This window comes from Vipera ursinii (genome assembly GCF_947247035.1).
Source record: "Vipera ursinii genome assembly, chromosome: 3".
Taxonomy (NCBI): Eukaryota; Metazoa; Chordata; class Lepidosauria; order Squamata; family Viperidae; genus Vipera; species Vipera ursinii.
In genome coordinates this window covers 175,234,530-175,251,601 of record NC_139516.1, presented here as the reverse complement: position 1 = coordinate 175,251,601, position 17,072 = coordinate 175,234,530, and the positions used below count along the sequence as shown (strand labels likewise).

Genomic DNA, 17,072 nt, shown 5'->3' with positions numbered 1-17,072 from the left:
CTTTCATTACTATATCTGAATAGATCCTTCTACAATGTTGATTGATTGTATAGTAAAACCCTTACAGATGTATTTTAAGCATACTTCAGTCATTCTGAAGTAATGACATATTTCATCAAATATATTTATCAAATATATATTTCAATGATTTTCCCCAATAATTTAGTTTATTACAAAAATAATTCACCCTACCACTTATTACTGCATTTCACATCCACTAAGTAAAAATGAGAAAGGTTATTTTTCAAAATATTTATCTTTATAATAAAACTCTGGAAATATGGTAGGTAGAAAAGTAAGAAGAGCCTTGGTGGAGCAGTGGGCTAATGCCTCCTTAAGTAACACCAGCTGCCTGCAATTAGTGCAGGTTCGTGTCCCACCAGGCTCAAGGTTGACTCAGCCTTCCATCCTTCCAAGGTAGGTAAAATGAGGACCCAGATTGTTGGGGGCAATTAAGCTGACTTTGTAATAATGCCGCTTGGGGGTGTGTGAAAGCCCTAATAAGCAGGCATAAACATAGAATGAAGGCTACTGCTAAGCTTGTAAGCCGCCCTGAGTCTTCGGAAAAGGGCGGGATATAAATGGAATTAAAATAAAATAAAATAAATAAAAATAAAAAAATAAGAATAGAGTGTAAATTAATGGATGATGCATTGCACCTTGAAAAGATAATGTTTAGGCTGACTTTTGCCAAATTCTATTTTTTATGTAAGCCAAGCTTCTATTGTACTTTCAAACAAATGTAAGTAATTGAACTAAGGCTGCAAAATGTACCACTTTTGTATTTATATTGTATAGTTCAAATTTGAAAACTTCAGATTGATGATTTGGAATATCTGAATGTATTTTGTCTTAATGAAGAAGAAAATATTTTTTATTTTAGTGCCTTCTCATTTTTTATCTTAATAAAGTTTAGATTTATTGTTCAAATTAAAAAAAAATAAAATGAAATCAAGCCCACAAATGTAATTTATGAAGCTCATAACTTTAGAGTCTGTAGCACTCATTTATAATGATTTCAGAAAATGAGTTGTGTAGTCAAGTAATCAACCAATCATTAACTCACTGTTTTCTCCACATGGAAAATTATAGAAGCTTTTTGGACAGCCTTATATATTAAAACTAGAGCCCAATTGTTTAAAAATTCTACAGCTCTTTTGAAACTAAATGGATTTGGAGAACGATATAATTACATTATCTTAGCTCATTTTTCCTGCTTTTGGGGCTTTTTAATCATTATATATAAAAGGAAATGTTTTGACATTATCAATTTTTTTATTAAACATTAAGCTTTAAGCTTTTCTTAAATATTGCTGTGTTTTAAGATAAGGAAAATTTTGCAACTCCCTATCATACAATTTCATTTATTTGTTTAATGAAATTTTAAATCATTTTTAGGGTAAATTGTCTGAACAGTGGAACAATAACAACAAATAATAAATGTATAATATTCTTTCTTTTAGATGCAAGAATTACGGAATACAGAAGGAACTCAATATAATTCCCACCCCCAGATAGCAGCCATGAGGCCAAGAGTCCAGCCTGGAGATATGAGACAACCAGGAATAATGCAACACGGTCAGCTGACAACTATTAACCAATCACAACTAAGTGCTCAGCTTGGTTTAAATATGGGTGGAAACAATGTTCCTCACAACTCTCCATCTCCCCCTGGTAGCAAATCTGCCACTCCTTCACCATCCAGTTCAGTTCATGAAGATGAAGAAGATACTTCAAAGGTATGGCCAATCCTTTTAAAACCGTGATTATTTGTAACCAGCACTATAAAATTGTAAACATAATTTAATGACATTTTATTTTATTTTAATTTTAAAGTTTAAAATTTTTAAATTTTAATCAATATAAATGCCTTTTTTTCAAGTGTGATACCATCTATAAATTCTATACTCAAACATTACATTGAGAGATTTCCTCTCAATAAACTTGTTTACACAAGTTTACTCCATACTGTGTAAACAATTTTTTGTTTCTTTTTTCAACCTTATCCCCTTGTAACTCAACATAAATGCTTAATCTATGTAATAAGTATTCTCTCCCATGTATTCAAGATACTCCATTTCTTTCCTGTTGTATATGATCCATTGAATATGAAATTATCATCTGAACTTCAACTAGCTGCAGTTTCTACTTACATTAGTAGGTTGGGTGAATGTGAACCATAAAAATGGACAAAGAAATTTAAGGCCTGAGATTAGAAAAAGAAAAGAAACCATAACTGAATCTAATTTACACAAATATTATTTACCATACTTCTTGCATGCTCATCTACCCATGCAAACCATTATTCCACCATACCTTATATTACTTCATATATTGCTTTTTGATCTTTAAACTTGCCCCTTTGATTTTCAAAATTACATAAATTCTATTGTGGACTTACAAATAGTCCAAGACTTACAACCACACCTGAGCCCAAAATTTCTGTTGCTTAAGCAAGGCAGTTGTTAAATGACTTTTGCCCAATTTGGTGACATTTTTGCCACAGTTGTTAAGCAATTCACTGAAGTTGTTAAGTGAATCATGTGATCAGGTTACAAAGTTACAAATGATCACATGATCCTTTGACAGTGCAGCTGTCATAAATACGTGACAGTTGCCAATTTCCCACATTTTCATCTCATGATAATGGGAAATGCTGCAATGATTTTAAGTGTGAAAACTGGCCTGGACTTCCCAGGCAACTAAAAACTTGTTCATATGGCTCACTTGTTGAGGTGTAATTTTTATCCTCTCTTTTGTTTTTATTATATTTAGTATTAAGGGGTTTTGACATTTTACATTTATTAATAAGGTTTTTTACATACATGTACGTTGTACATGTACAAGTTTTATTTATTGTTTCATCTGATTGTTGTTCAACCCAGTGTCACCTTTCATGAAATGGGCAGATATATAAATTTGATTAATACATAAATGCACTTACTTTTATGTTTATATTCAAAAATGATAAATTTATGTACTTGGTCTTATTTTTTGCAACTTCTTACCATTTTCTGCTTGGTTTTCTGGATAAAACAACAACCTTTGTCTTTGATACATTGATTTTAAGATCCACGCTCCTGTTATATCATACCTTCTGTCTACTATTTGCTGCAAACTCTGGCTACCCAGTCAACAATATAATTATTAACTACATACAGAAGTACACATATATTCACCTCCTGAATGAATGATCTTCTCCAGTTATATTAAGCATTTTGTATATATTTCTCCATAGATACCTTTACATTGAATGAATGAATGACTGAATGTCAAATGATTCACTAAGCATTCCATTTTACTCTCCATCCTTTATTTCCTTCATGTCACATTCATCAACCAAATCTATACTTCCCTAAACTCATAATTCAAGCTCATCAACTTTACCATATGTTTTGCAAAATCAATAAACTTCAAATGTTACTTCTCATGTTCATAAATCATGATTAACTGAAGGCCAAAATTCTGATTTGGTACATCCTCCCAAGGCCATGCTGCACTTCAAAAATGTTCCTCTGTGTAACTCCTCATTTTTCTTTAATCGGAAGCCTGCTGAATATCTTCATAGGCATGCTTGACCATAAATGTTATAACATTCTTTCCAATTCCATTCTTCAACAAGATCACATCATTTCCATAGAATTCGCTAGACTGCCCCTACCGGCATTCTTTTACATCAGTTTCTTTTCACTTCATTGCTTTTTTTATTCAATTTAAACTGCTGGAAGCAATTTAATTAACTTTCACACACACCCCAAATACACTTTATTTCTGTCAGAATTGGTGAATATTTTTACCACCTTTTTTTCATTTAACTGTTCCTTGGTATGTTTTGACTACATTCTTTGTGACTATCTTTTTCTCTCTTTTCACATACTATAATAAGTTTCCTCATCTTCATTTTGTGAAGCAATCACTGTCATACCTTCATCATTACTGAGTTGAACTACTGCAATGTATTGCAATTTATGGGATTAAGTTTAAGACCCATTTAGAGTTGGTCAGAAACTACCAAAAGTACAGAATGCAGTGACCCCCTTGTTATGGTGAGCTAATCACCAAGAACATATTACTTTGTATTATACAGGCTGTTATATGCATTTTTATCATCTTTCCACTTCATTCAACAACATATCATTTTTATATTTGCATTTGTATAAATCCACCTATTTCTGTAATACCTTGTAATAGAATTCTTTTCATTCTATTCCAAGCAACTTTCACATGGCCCCACATTTTGCTTAGAGTGGCAACTAGCTAATCATGCTGCCATTATCTATCTTTCAGGAAGCACCTCTTCAAGTGTACACTTGCTTGGTGAGGGCTCTCACAATCTATACTAGCTTTCTGTTGTTGGGGGAAGGAAATAAAGTAATTACTGTAGTGCTACCTTCTGGCCATCAAGATATGTTTTCAAAGATGACTCATTGTCACCTCTGTTATTTGTACTTTCGATGGCGCCACTAATAAGCATTTTGAACAAAGTGGCTATGACTTGGCTAAAAAAAGGTTGAAAATTTCCTATTTGATTTACATGGATGATTTAAAACTGTTTGGAAAAACAAAAGCTGATTGAGCTCACTGCTGAAAAGCACTGAGGAGTTTAGCAGAAACATTGAAATGCATGGCATTGACAAATGTGCAAAAATTGTTATTAAGGCAGGAAAAATTGTTGAAGACAATGGATTCAAACTTGATAATGAAAAGCTGATAAATGCAGTAACACCAGAACAAGAGAAGGGTGAAGGGTGACATGATAGCAGTGTTCCAATATCTCAGGGGCTGCCACAAAGAAGAGGGAGTCAAGCTATTCTCCAAAGCACCTGAAATAATAAATAAATAAATAAATAATAAATAAACCTTTATTGTCAAAGTACAACATGTGTACATTGAGATTAGCTGAGCCTCCCCCCGTGCTCTCTCCCCCCAACACACAGTGATAACAAACCCTCCATCCTACCACACCATGTGAACCAACTACACCACACACCGGCCTCCCAAGTCAATTCTGCATAAGTTCACAGAGATTATGTCCCATTTAAAAGCCTAACAGCCCACGGATAAAAGCTATTTTTCAGCCTGTTGGTACGGCTGGCTATACTCCTATATCTCCTACCAGATGGTAGGAGAGTAAAGAGATACTGTCCAGGGTGTGAGTCATCCCTGAGAATCTTCCTCACTCTTCCAAGGCAATGAGCCCTGGCGATGTCATCCAGTGGTGTCAGGGAACAGCCCACAATGTCTTGTGCTGTGATCACTACCCTCTGTAATACTTTCCTGTCTGTGGCTGTCAGACCAGCATACCAAACCACAATACCATACGAAAGGACGCTCTCTATAGTAGACCGGTAAAAGAGGGTCATTAGCCGTTGTTCTACCCTGTTATTCCACAAGACCCTAAGAAAGTGAAGCCTCTGTTGGGCCTTTCTAGCCACCTGGGTTGTGTTAACTTTCCAGGTCAGATCTTCACAGAGGTAGACTCCCAGAAATTTAAAGGAGGAAACTCTCTCTACACAGTCCTCCCCGATGTAAAGTGGAGCAGGTTCCTTCTTTTTTCTCCGGAAGTCTAACACCATCTCTTTCGTCTTGCCAATGTTTAGGTGCAAGTTGTTGTTACTACACCATATGGATAGTTTTTGTACCTCTGCCCTATATGCTGTCTCATCCCCACCTGTAATAAGACCCACCACAGTTGTATCATCTGCGAACTTGATTATCGCAGTGCATGGGCCAGATGATACACAATCATAAGTGTATAAAGAGTACAGGTAGGGGCTAAGCACAGCAGGACAAGAAGCAATGGATGGAAACTAGTCAAGGAGAGAAGCAACCTAGAACTAAGGAGAAACTTCCTGACAGTTAGAACAATTAACTATTGCACAACCAAGTCAAGGAAGCTACTTCAACAAAATACATAAAGCGAGCCCGGAAAATCTTGAAATCAAAGCTGAGTGGAGGAAATATCATAAAGGCAATTAACACCTAGGCAGTGCATGTAATACTATACTCAGCTGGAATAATTGATTGGACTGAGCTAGAACTTGATAATTTGGATTGAAAGATAAGAAAACTAATGAACAAGGGAAACCTCTTGAAAACAACAAGATTGAAAGCAGAATATAGAAAGAAAACAAATGAGTATCTGGTTTTTAACTAGAATTTTTTTTTAACTATGCACAGTCATTACCTGAAGAACATTGAAGGAAAGATAAATACAAAGTTAATATGGAGCTGGTTGAGATTAGGAGTGCTGAAGAAAGAAACTGAAGGCTTCATTTTGGCTACCCAAGAACAAGTCTTGCATACCAATACCATGAAAGCAAAAATTCAACATGTCAGCAATAACAATGTCACTTATGTAATGAAAAATATGAAACAGTGGATCACCTTATCAGTGGCTGCAGCAAAATCTCACAGACTGATTATCTACAGCATCATGATCGAATTGCCAAAATTATATATTGGAAGCTTTGCCAGAAATTTGGGTTAGAATGCAGCAAAAATTACTGGGAACACCAAATTGACAAAGTTCTTGAAAATGAGCAAATCAAAATCCTGTGGAACTTTTGACTCAGACAGTCATCTTTCCGACAAATGCCTGACATCACAATTGTGAAAAAGGTTCATTGATATTGCAATACCAGGTGATACACGAATTGAAGAGAAACAGCTAGGAAAAAAATACCATGATTTGCAAATTGAAGTTAAGTGACTATGGAGGGAGAAATCAATGGTTGTACCAATAGTAATAGAATCCCTTAGAGCAATACCCAAAAGGCTGCCTAGATATATGGAAATTTTGAATTTATTAGACGTGACTTTGCAAAAAACCATCCTACTCGGAATGGCCTAAATACTCAGATGCTACCTTAATAGCTCTTAGGTCCTTGATTAGGAATTGAACTGTTAAGCTTTTTCCATTCCCAGACTATGAATCGAATTGAAAATTATAATAATTTGACTATTACATGACTGGATAATCAAGTGTCTAGAAATAACAGAAGTAGGTAGAAACATCAGAAACTTTGTGCAAAGATTGATGGCACAATGGAAGATACAGTTACAGGTCAATGGTGAGAGACTGGGAGAGGTTAATATCAAGAGAGGAATATTTCAAGTAGATTCACTGTCACCATTACTATTCATCTGTAAACAATACTGAATTACTCAGACCATGACTATCAAACATTAAAAACATCTGCCAGACTATCCCTCCTACATCAAGAGAGTGAAGATCTTAAGGTCCAAATACAATGAAGGCAATCAATACATGGGCAATTCCAGTTACTGTACTACATACACAGCTGATATAGTGGACTGGTTTCACGCAGAACTAAAGGCAGTGAATAGGAGGACCAGAAAAATAGTGACATGCCCTTCATTCTTGCAGTGACGTTGACAGACTCTATCTACCAAGGCAAATAGGTGGGCATGGAATGTTGCAAGTACATCACATGGTTGAAGAAGAAAAAATGGCTTTATATATTATTTAAAGGTATTCTCTATCTGTATGCTTATTGGTTCTGAATGTCAGACTTGCAGCATATTTAATCAATTTAATTTAAAATCAGGTATTTTTTCAAGTGTTACCCTCAGCATTCCAGCCAAATCAAATCTGGCTTTTTCTCTCCCCTCCTGACCCATTTCAGACTTAATTTCATCAATTAAAAATCCAAATTTAACAATAAGCAATAGATACTAATAGTTATTTCTGCATACCTTTACTGTCTAATTTTCCTCACACTTAGGTTTGACCTCTTAAATAATCTAAGTTGTTGTTGTTAGTTGCGAAGTTGTGTCCGACCCATCGCGACCCTATGGACAATGTTCCTCCAGGCCTTCCTGTCCTCTACCATCTTCTGGAGTCCATTTAAGCTCACGCCTACTGCTTCAGTGACTCCATCCAGCCACCTCATTCTCTGTCGTCCCCTTCTTCTATTGCCCTCAAACTTTCCCAGCATTAGGCTCTTCTCTAGTGAGTCCTTCCTCCTCATTAGGTAGCCAAAGTATTTGAGTTTTAGCTTCAGGATCTGTCCTTCTAAAGAGCAGTCAGGGTTGATCTCCTCTAGGACTGACCAGTTTGATCGCCTTGCAGTCCAAGGGACTCGCAGGAGTTTTCTCCAGCACCATAGTTCAAAGGCTTCAATTCTTTGGCGCTCAGCCTTTCTTATGGTCCAGCTTTCACTGCCATACATTGCAACTGGGAAGACCATAGCCTTGACAATCTAAGTACTGCCTTGCAAAACAATTCTGGTAGTGCTATTTATAATTGAGATATGCTAGACACATGATATAAGGGACGTGGTGGCTCACTGGGTTAGGACGCTCAGCTTGTCGATCAGATGGTCAGCAGTTTGGCAGGTCGAATCCTAACTGCCGCGTAACAGAGTGAGTGCCTGTTACTTGTCCCAGCTTCTGCCAACCTAGCAGTTCGAAAGCATGTAAAAATGCAAGTAGAAAAATAGGGACCACTATGGTGGGAACAGCGTTCCGTGCACCTTTGGCATCTAGTCATGCCAGCCACATGACCACGGAGACGTCCTTGGACAAGCGCTGGATCTTCAGCTTTGAAACGGAGATGAGCACCGGCCCCTAGAGTTGGAAACGACTAGCACACATGTGCGGGGGAACCTTTACCTTTACCCAGTGCTTTTTTTGTAAAAGAAAAAGCTGCCGGAACTCACACATGTCATACAACCCACCTTGCCTACCCTACAAGGTTCCATCCAAAAAAGGTGCCGGAACTCCGTTCTGAGCGTTCTATGAGAAAAAAAGCCCTGCCTTTACCTTTACCTTAGACACATGATATTTTCACAAATCTGCATTCTTAACCAGATGGATGGTTCTCTCTTTCATGGGTATTTAAATTTCATATATGAAAGGATTTCATGGAATTTAGAGAACATGGTATGAGAGGATTGTCAACAGCAAATGTTAACTAACTGAAACATGATTATTATAGCTTTGCTGTAGCCTATCCTGTTTTTTTGTAGCAGAGAACCTAACAGTTTACTTTGCTTTAAGTAGAATTTTATGTTTTTTTCTCAGTCTGTTATGCAAATGGTACTTGAATTAAAACATGTTTTAAAGTATGGTGAATAAAACAGTTTCCTACCTTCCATTAAAATCTTGGAACTATTGCTGTTTATTTTAAATATGCTTTTAGGTATTGTTAGCTTCTCGGGGCATTTAGATATCATCATTACACCTTTTTTGATTATCTTAAATCCTTATCTATTTATACTTGTGATCTATTATTTGTGAATTATTGTTAATACAGATTTTTAAAGTGAGTGACTTGTGCCTTCTTGTGATAAATAAGTTAAATACATCACTATAATTAAGCAATAAGGTCTGACAGGAGGTGGATTACTACAAGGTAACTATACCTCCAGGGATTTTGAAGCAGAAGTCTGTGCTTAGCAAACTAAGAATGAGAATTTTTTAAAATAAATTCCCATCTGTCTCCATTTTGATGGCTAGCAGCAAAATCTGTATAATTGCTGGTTGGTTAGAACCATAAGATTCCAAAATCACCCTCTTTAGTTTCTAAGTTATTAATGTGAATTTAGTTTTAACTTCCTTATGTGAAAAAAAATCTTGGATGAACAACTCAAATCCAGTGAATCATTCATCCTGCCTCAGAGATAGCAGTTTTCCTATCTAGCCTTCTGTATCTGCCAATAGGTACTTGGTAAATAACTATTCTAAGTAGCTGAGTAACCTGTTAGCTAAATATGTATGATGGTTTAAAGAATTTGGATTTCCACCTTTGTGCTGCAAGTTTATTATCCTGATCCTAAATGAACATGGTCGTTCCGATGTTAATAAAAAGTGATGAGACTACACTTTGAAAGAAAAAGAAGATTCTAAGTCATAACCATTCCAGTGCCGAACAAAGCCATAATAAATATAACATCACAGATATCTTAATTTATGTTTCAGTAACATCAAACACCCCTTCATGGATTACTGCCTTGTCGTGGCGAAGGGGCTTGCGTAATTCAATGAAGCTATGAGCTATGCCGTGCAGGGCCACCCAAGACGGACAGGTCATAGCAGAGAGTTCTGACAAAACGTGATCCACTGGAGAAGGAAATGGCAACCCACTCCAGTATCTTTGCCATGAAAACCCTATGGACAGTACCAAAAGGCAAAACGATATGACGCTGGAAGATGAGCCCCTCAGGTCGGAAGGCGTCCAATATGCTACTTGGGAAGAGCAGAGGGCTAGTACTAGTAGCGCCAGAAAGAATGAAGCGACTGGGCCAAAGCCGAAAGGACGCTCAGCTGTGGATATGTCTGGTGGTGAAAGGAAAGTCCGATGCTGTAAAGATTTTTTCTCCATAGGAACCTGGAATGTAAGATCCATGAATCAAGGAAAACTGGACGTGGTCAAACAAGAGATGACAAGACTGAACATTGACATCTTAGGTATCAGCGAACTAAAATGGACAGGAATGGGTGAATTTAATTCAGATGACCATCAGGTATACTACTGTGGGCAAGAATCCTTCAGAAGAAATGGAGTAGCCTTCATAGTCAATAAAAGAGTAGGAAAAGCAATACTGGGATACAATCCTCAAAATGACAGAATGATCTCAGTTCGAATCCAAGGCAAACCATTCAATATCACAGTAGTCCAAGTCTATGCCCCAACCACCAGTGCTGAAGAGGATGAAATTGACCAGTTCTATGAAGCACTACAGCACCTTATAGAACTAACACCAAAAAATGATGTTCTTATCATCATGGGGGATTGGAATGCTAAAGTAGGAAGCCAAAAGATAACTGGAATAACAGGCAAGTTTGGCCTTGGAGTGCAAAATGAAGCGGGGCACAGGCTGATAGAATTCTGTCAAGAGAATACGATGGTCATAGCAAACACTCTTTTCCAACAACCCAAGAGACGGCTCTACACATGGACATCACCAGATGGTCAACACAGAAATCAGATTGACTATATGCTCTGCAGCCAAAGATGGAGAAGCTCTATACAGTCGGTAAAAACAAGACCAGGAGCTGACTGTGGCTCAGACCATGAGCTTCTCCTTGCAAAGTTTAGGCTTAAACTGAAGAAAGTAGGGAAAAGCACTAGGCCAGTCAGGTATGAATTAAATCATATCCCTGTTGAATATACAGTAGAGGTGACAAATAGATTTAAGGAATTAGATCTGATAGACAGAGTGCCTGAAGAACTATGGACAGAGGTTCACAACATTGTACAACAGGTAGCCACCAAAACCATCCCAAAGAAAAAGAAATGCAAGAAAGCAAAATGGCTGTCTGAGGAAGCTTTGCAAATAGCTGAGGAAAGGAGGGAAGCGAAAGGCAAGGGAGAAAAAGAAAGATACACCCAATTGAATGCAGAATTCAAGAGAATAGCTAGAAGAGATAAGAATGCCTTCTTAAATGAACAGTGCAAAGAAATAGAAGAAAACAATAGAATAGGGAGGACCAGAGATCTTTTCAAGAAAATTGGAGAAATGAAGGGAACGTTTAATGCAAAAATGGGCATGATAAAGGACCAAAATGGCAGGGACCTAACAGAGGCAGAAGAGATTAAGAAGAGGTGGCAAAATTACACAGAAGAACTATACAAGAATGAGCTTAACGTCCCTGATAATCACAATGAGGTGGTCACTGACCTCGAGCCAGACATCCTAGAATGTGAAGTGAAGTGGGCCTTAGAAAAGCTGAGCAACAACAAAGCTAGTGGAGGTGACAGTATTCCAGCTGAGCTATTCAAAATCTTAAAAGACAATGCAGTAAAAGTGCTACACTCAATTTGCCAGCAAATTTGGAAAACTCAACAGTGGCCACAGGATTGGAAAAGATCAGTTTACATTCCAATTCCTAAGAAAGGCAGTGCCAAAGAATGTTCAAACTATCGCACCATTGCACTCATTTCTCATGCTAGTAAAGTCATGCTTAAAATCCTACAAGCTAGACTTCAGCAGTATGTGGATCGAGAACTACCAGAAGTGCAGGCAGGATTTCGAAGAGGCAGAGGAACTAGAGATCAAATTGCCAACATACGCTGGATCATGGAGAAAGCTAGGGAGTTCCAGAAAAACATCTACTTCTGCTTCATTGACTATGCTAAAGCCTTTGATTGTGTGGATCATAACAAACTGTGGCAAGTTCTTAAAGAGATGGGAGTACCAGACCATCTTATTTGTCTCTTGAGAAACCTATATGCGGGTCAAGAAGCAACAGTGAGAACTGGACATGGAACCACTGATTGGTTCAAAATTGGGAAAGGAGTCCGGCAAGGCTGTATACTGTCGCCCTGCCTATTTAACTTATATGCAGAGCACATCATGAGAAAGGCAGGGCTAGATGAATCAAAAGTTGGAATTAAGATTGCCGGAAGAAATATCAACAACCTAAGATACGCAGATGATACCACTCTAATGGCAGAAAGTGAAGAAGAACTAAAGAGCCTCTTGTTGCAGGTGAAGAAGGAGAGTGCAAAACTTGGGTTGAAACTTAACATTAAGAAAACCAAGATCATGGCATCTGGCCCTCTCAATTCCTGGCAAATAGATGGGGAAGAAATGGAGGTAGTGACAGATTTTATTTTCCTGGGCTCCAAGATCACTGCAGATGGGGACTGTAGCCAAGAAATTAAAAGACGCTTGCTCCTGGGGAGGAAAGCCATGGCAAATCTAGACAGCACACTAAAAAGCAGAGACATCACCCTGTCAACAAAAGTGCGTATAGTCAAGGCTATGGTCTTTCCAGTTGCAATGTATGGTAGTGAAAGTTGGACCATAAGAAAGGCTGAGCGCCAAAGAATTGAGGCCTTTGAACTGTGGTGCTGGAGAAGAATCCTGCGAGTCCCTTGGACTGCAAGGCGATCAAACCGGTCAGTCCTAGAGGAGATCAATCCTGACTGCTCTTTAGAAGGCCAGATCCTGAAGCTAAAACTCAAGTACTTTGGCCACCTAATGAGAAGGAAGGACTCCCTGGAGAAGAGCCTAATGCTGGGGAAGATCGAGGGCAATAGAAGAAGGGGACGACAGAGAATGAGGTGGCTGGATGGAGTCACTGAAGCAGTAGGCGTGAGCTTAAATGGACTCCAGAAGATGGTAGAGGACAGGAAGGCCTGGAGGAATGTTGTCCATAGGGTCGCGATGGGTCGGACACGACTTCGCAGCTAACAACAACAACAACATCAAACAATCATGCATAGAGTTTAAAGGTCTTATAAACAGATGTTTAATGCTTTCAGAGGGTACAGATCCAGGGACTGGATAATGCTGGCTTTTTGCACTGATGCTACAAGTACTAGGTTCTTGATGTTTATATGATCACATTGTATATGGCAGTGGTATTAGGTAGTAAAGAATTTTAATTTTGCCTTTGAGTTCTGTGAGAAATATTATGATCTATTGTAACAGAAATGCCAATTTGCATAGGAAAAAGATCTTACTAAATAAAAAAGAAGTAGTCTTCTTTTTGTTCTCATAATACAAAAAATGTTAACAGAAAATTTCAGTAGGTTTTACATTTGAGTTTTATTTGCATAAATGCTATTCAGAGTAAAACATGACTGGAATGGCATATAAGCCAAGATAGATAAATAAATAAACACTTCTCAGAATAAATTAATAACACAAATAAATTTGTACTACAATTTTATGTAAAGATTATATTACTTACCTTTCATATGCTTTTATTTTGAATGCAGCATTTTTTAAAATAGATAACCATTAATAACCATTCACGTAATGTTCTCTTGACAATGTGGATGCAATTTAAAAACATAATTATTTTTTCTGCTTCTAATGTGGCATGTACCACTGCTCATATTCTCAAGTGTTATTGATGAAAACTGGGGCACCCTTAAAAATTAACAGCCCTATAGCCTCATGTAAACTTCCTCTTTCAGTGCCTAATTCCAGAACACAGGTAGATCTCAGCTTATGACCATAGTTGAAATTGGAATTTTGTTTGTAACTCATGATGGTCATAAGTTGAGGCACTCATGTTTATGACCAGACCTTGTTGATGGATCCAATTTTACGACAGTTTTACAGTGGTTGTTAAGTGACTTAAGTTGAAAGTCCAAATCCATTCTCCCAAATGGGTGTTTTTGCCAGAAATCATGGTCACATAACCATGGGATGTTACAACCAGTGGAAAATGTGAGCAAAGTTGTGAAGTGTCCAAAATTTGATCATGTGACTCCAAGAGGTTAGCATAGCATTTTTCGACAGCTGGAAGTCATAAAGACCTTTCTAAGGCCATTGTAATGCCAAACATTTGTTAAATGGCTGGTTCTAAGTCAAGGATTACCTATTTATTATTTCATCCCTGAGCTAAAGGAAAGCCTAAATTTCTTTTAAATATAGACAGTATATAGACTTGACTTATCTCATGAAAATATTATGTTAATTATCATATCAGGCACAGATATAGATTTCTCCTTAAACAGGTGCAACACAATATGTCATTCTTAAGGACTGAAAGGAAAGAACCCTGTAAGGACCATATATTGCATAGATTACATAGAGTATGCTATATTTCCTCAAGAGACTCATAAACCAACTAACCAGCATCCTTACAATAAGCAAAAATTATTCTTCAACACCATCTCTACACTGGAACTCCAACTGCGCCAGGACCTGACAAAAATCTTATTCTATAAATCTCACCTCCTTGAAGAAAAAGAAAATAAATTGTTCCACACTTCTATAAGCTTCACTTAATATAATAGGAGGGTTTCATAGACTTCCCACAGCACTATAAACCTACCATTTGCTTGGTCAGCCAGTCATACCACTCCAATTCTTGCATGAGACTTATTCTTTTGCTCCACTAAACCCCCACAAAATATAAGCTCTGTGGAGATTATACAGTATTTTTCCTTGATTGAGAATAATAATAATAATAATAATAATAACAATAATAATAATAATAATAATAATAATAATAATAATAATAATAATAATAATAATCGGATGCTAGCAGCAACCCGTGTCAACCATTAGTGCCAGTCAATTTGAGTGTTCAGTTGACTGAGTTTCATGTTTTATGAATAAGTTAATAATAATGATGATGATGATGATGATGATGATGATGATGATGATGATGTTGGAAGGGGCCTTGGAAGTCATCTAGTCCAACCTCCTGCTCAGGCAGGAAACCCTATACCATTACAGACAAATGGCTGTCCAGTCCCTTCTTAAAAACTTCCAGTGTTGGAGCATTCACCACTTCTGGAGGCAGGTTGTTCCACAGGTTAATTATTCTGTCAGGAAGTTTCTCCTTAGTTCTAGGTTGCTTCTCTCTTTGATTAGTTTCCATCCATTGCTTCTTGTCCTGCCTTTGGGCACTTTGGAGAATAGCTTGATTCCCTCTTCTTTGTGGCAACCCCTGAGATATTGGAATACTGCTATCATGTCACCCCTAGTCCTTCTTTTCATTAAACTAGACATACCCTATTCCAGCAGCCGTTCCTTATATGTTTTAGCCTCCAGTCCCCGAATCATCTTTGTTGCTCTTCTCTGTACTCTTTCTGGAGTCTCAATATCTTTTTTACATTGTGGTGAACAAAACTGGATGCAGTATTCCAAGTGTGGCCTTACCAAGGCATTGTAAAGTGGTATGAATACTTCACGTCATCTTGATTCTATCCTTCTGTTAATGCAGTCTAGCACTGGGTTGGCTTTTTTGGCAGCTGCAGCACACTGCTGGCTCATATTTAAGTGATTGTCTGCTAGGAGTCCAAGATCCCTCTCACAGTTACTACTATTGAGCAAGGAACCACCTATACTATACCTGTATGTTTGGTTTTTCTTACCTAAATGTAGAACCTTACTTTTTTTCACCATTGAATTTCATTTTGTTAGATAGTGCCCAATGTTCAAGTCTGTCCAGATCCTCCTGTCTTAAGCCTGTCTTCTGGAGTGTTGGCTATTCCTGCCAGCTTGGTGTCATCTGCAAATCTGATGAGTTTCCCATCTATCCCTTTGCCCAAATCAGTGATGAGGGTGAAGAGCACTGGGCCTAGAACAGAGACTTGGGGCATCCCACTACACATTTCCCTCCATGTAGATGCAATTACATTGAGAACCACATGCCGGTCAGAGTATGGCTGGTCAGCCAGCTACATCTGGTGGTGATGCTGTCTAACCCACATTTTTCTATCTTATCAAGTAGTAGGTTGTAATCTACTTTATCAAATGCCTTACTGAAGTCCAAGTAAATTATATCCACAGCATTCCTCTGGTCCACTAATTTTGTCACTTGGTCAAAGAATGGAATAAGATTTGTCTGGCATGATCTGTTTTTGACAAACCCATGTTGGTGTTTAGTAATGATTTTGTTTGTCACTAGGTGTTCGCTGATTCGTTGTTTGATTATCTTTTCCAGAATCTTCCCAGGTATTGAGGTCAGGCTGATAGGTCTGTAGTTTCCTGGATCTATTTTTTTTCCCTTTTTTTGAAGATGGAAACTACATCAGCTCTTTTCCAGTCCTCTGGTAGTTCCCCAGTACTCCAGGGTCTTTGAAAAATATAAGTTCAGTGGTCCTGAGGTCACATCTGCCAGTTCCTTGAGAACCTTGGGGTGTGATCCATCTGGTCCTAGTGATTTGAACTCGTCTAGGCTGGACAGGTGCTCACTTACCATTTTCTTGCCTATCTTAACTTGTGTTTCTAAACTGTTTTTTATGATACTGTTTTTGATAGGTTGGACTGTTTTTTCCCCTTGGTGTAAAGACAAATGCAAAAGAAAAGTTGAGTAGTTCTGCTTTCTCCCTGTTGCTTGTCACCTTCTTGCCACTTTCACCCACTAATTTCCTTAACTTTTTTCTTGTTTTTTACATATTGAAAGAAGCTTTTTTTGTTATTTTTGACTTTGGTCGCAAGCCTTAGTTCATTTTGAGCCTTAGCTTTCCACACTTTATCTTTGCAGGCTCGGGCTATTTGCTGATATTCTAACTTAGTTATGTGCCCCTCTTTCTACTTTTTATACTTGTCCTTTTTATCTTTCAGTTTATCAGAGAGTTCATTATGCAGCCATGCTGGTTTCTTTTGAGAGCTGTTAGTTTTCTTCTTTGT

The 17,072-nt window shown here is 37.6% G+C and overlaps 1 protein-coding gene across 1 annotated transcript in view; it reads left to right on the top strand.

Annotated features, from left to right (window-relative positions):
• The window catches only part of TOX (thymocyte selection associated high mobility group box), a gene marked incomplete at both ends in the record, with an annotated part of 225,648 nt that overhangs the window by 163,834 nt on the left and 44,742 nt on the right, over positions 1-17,072 (top strand). The window contains one exon of the mRNA XM_083361215.1: positions 1,464-1,739. Coding sequence (XP_083217341.1) covers positions 1,464-1,739 — 276 coding nt within the window. The remainder of the gene's footprint in view (positions 1-1,463; positions 1,740-17,072) is intronic.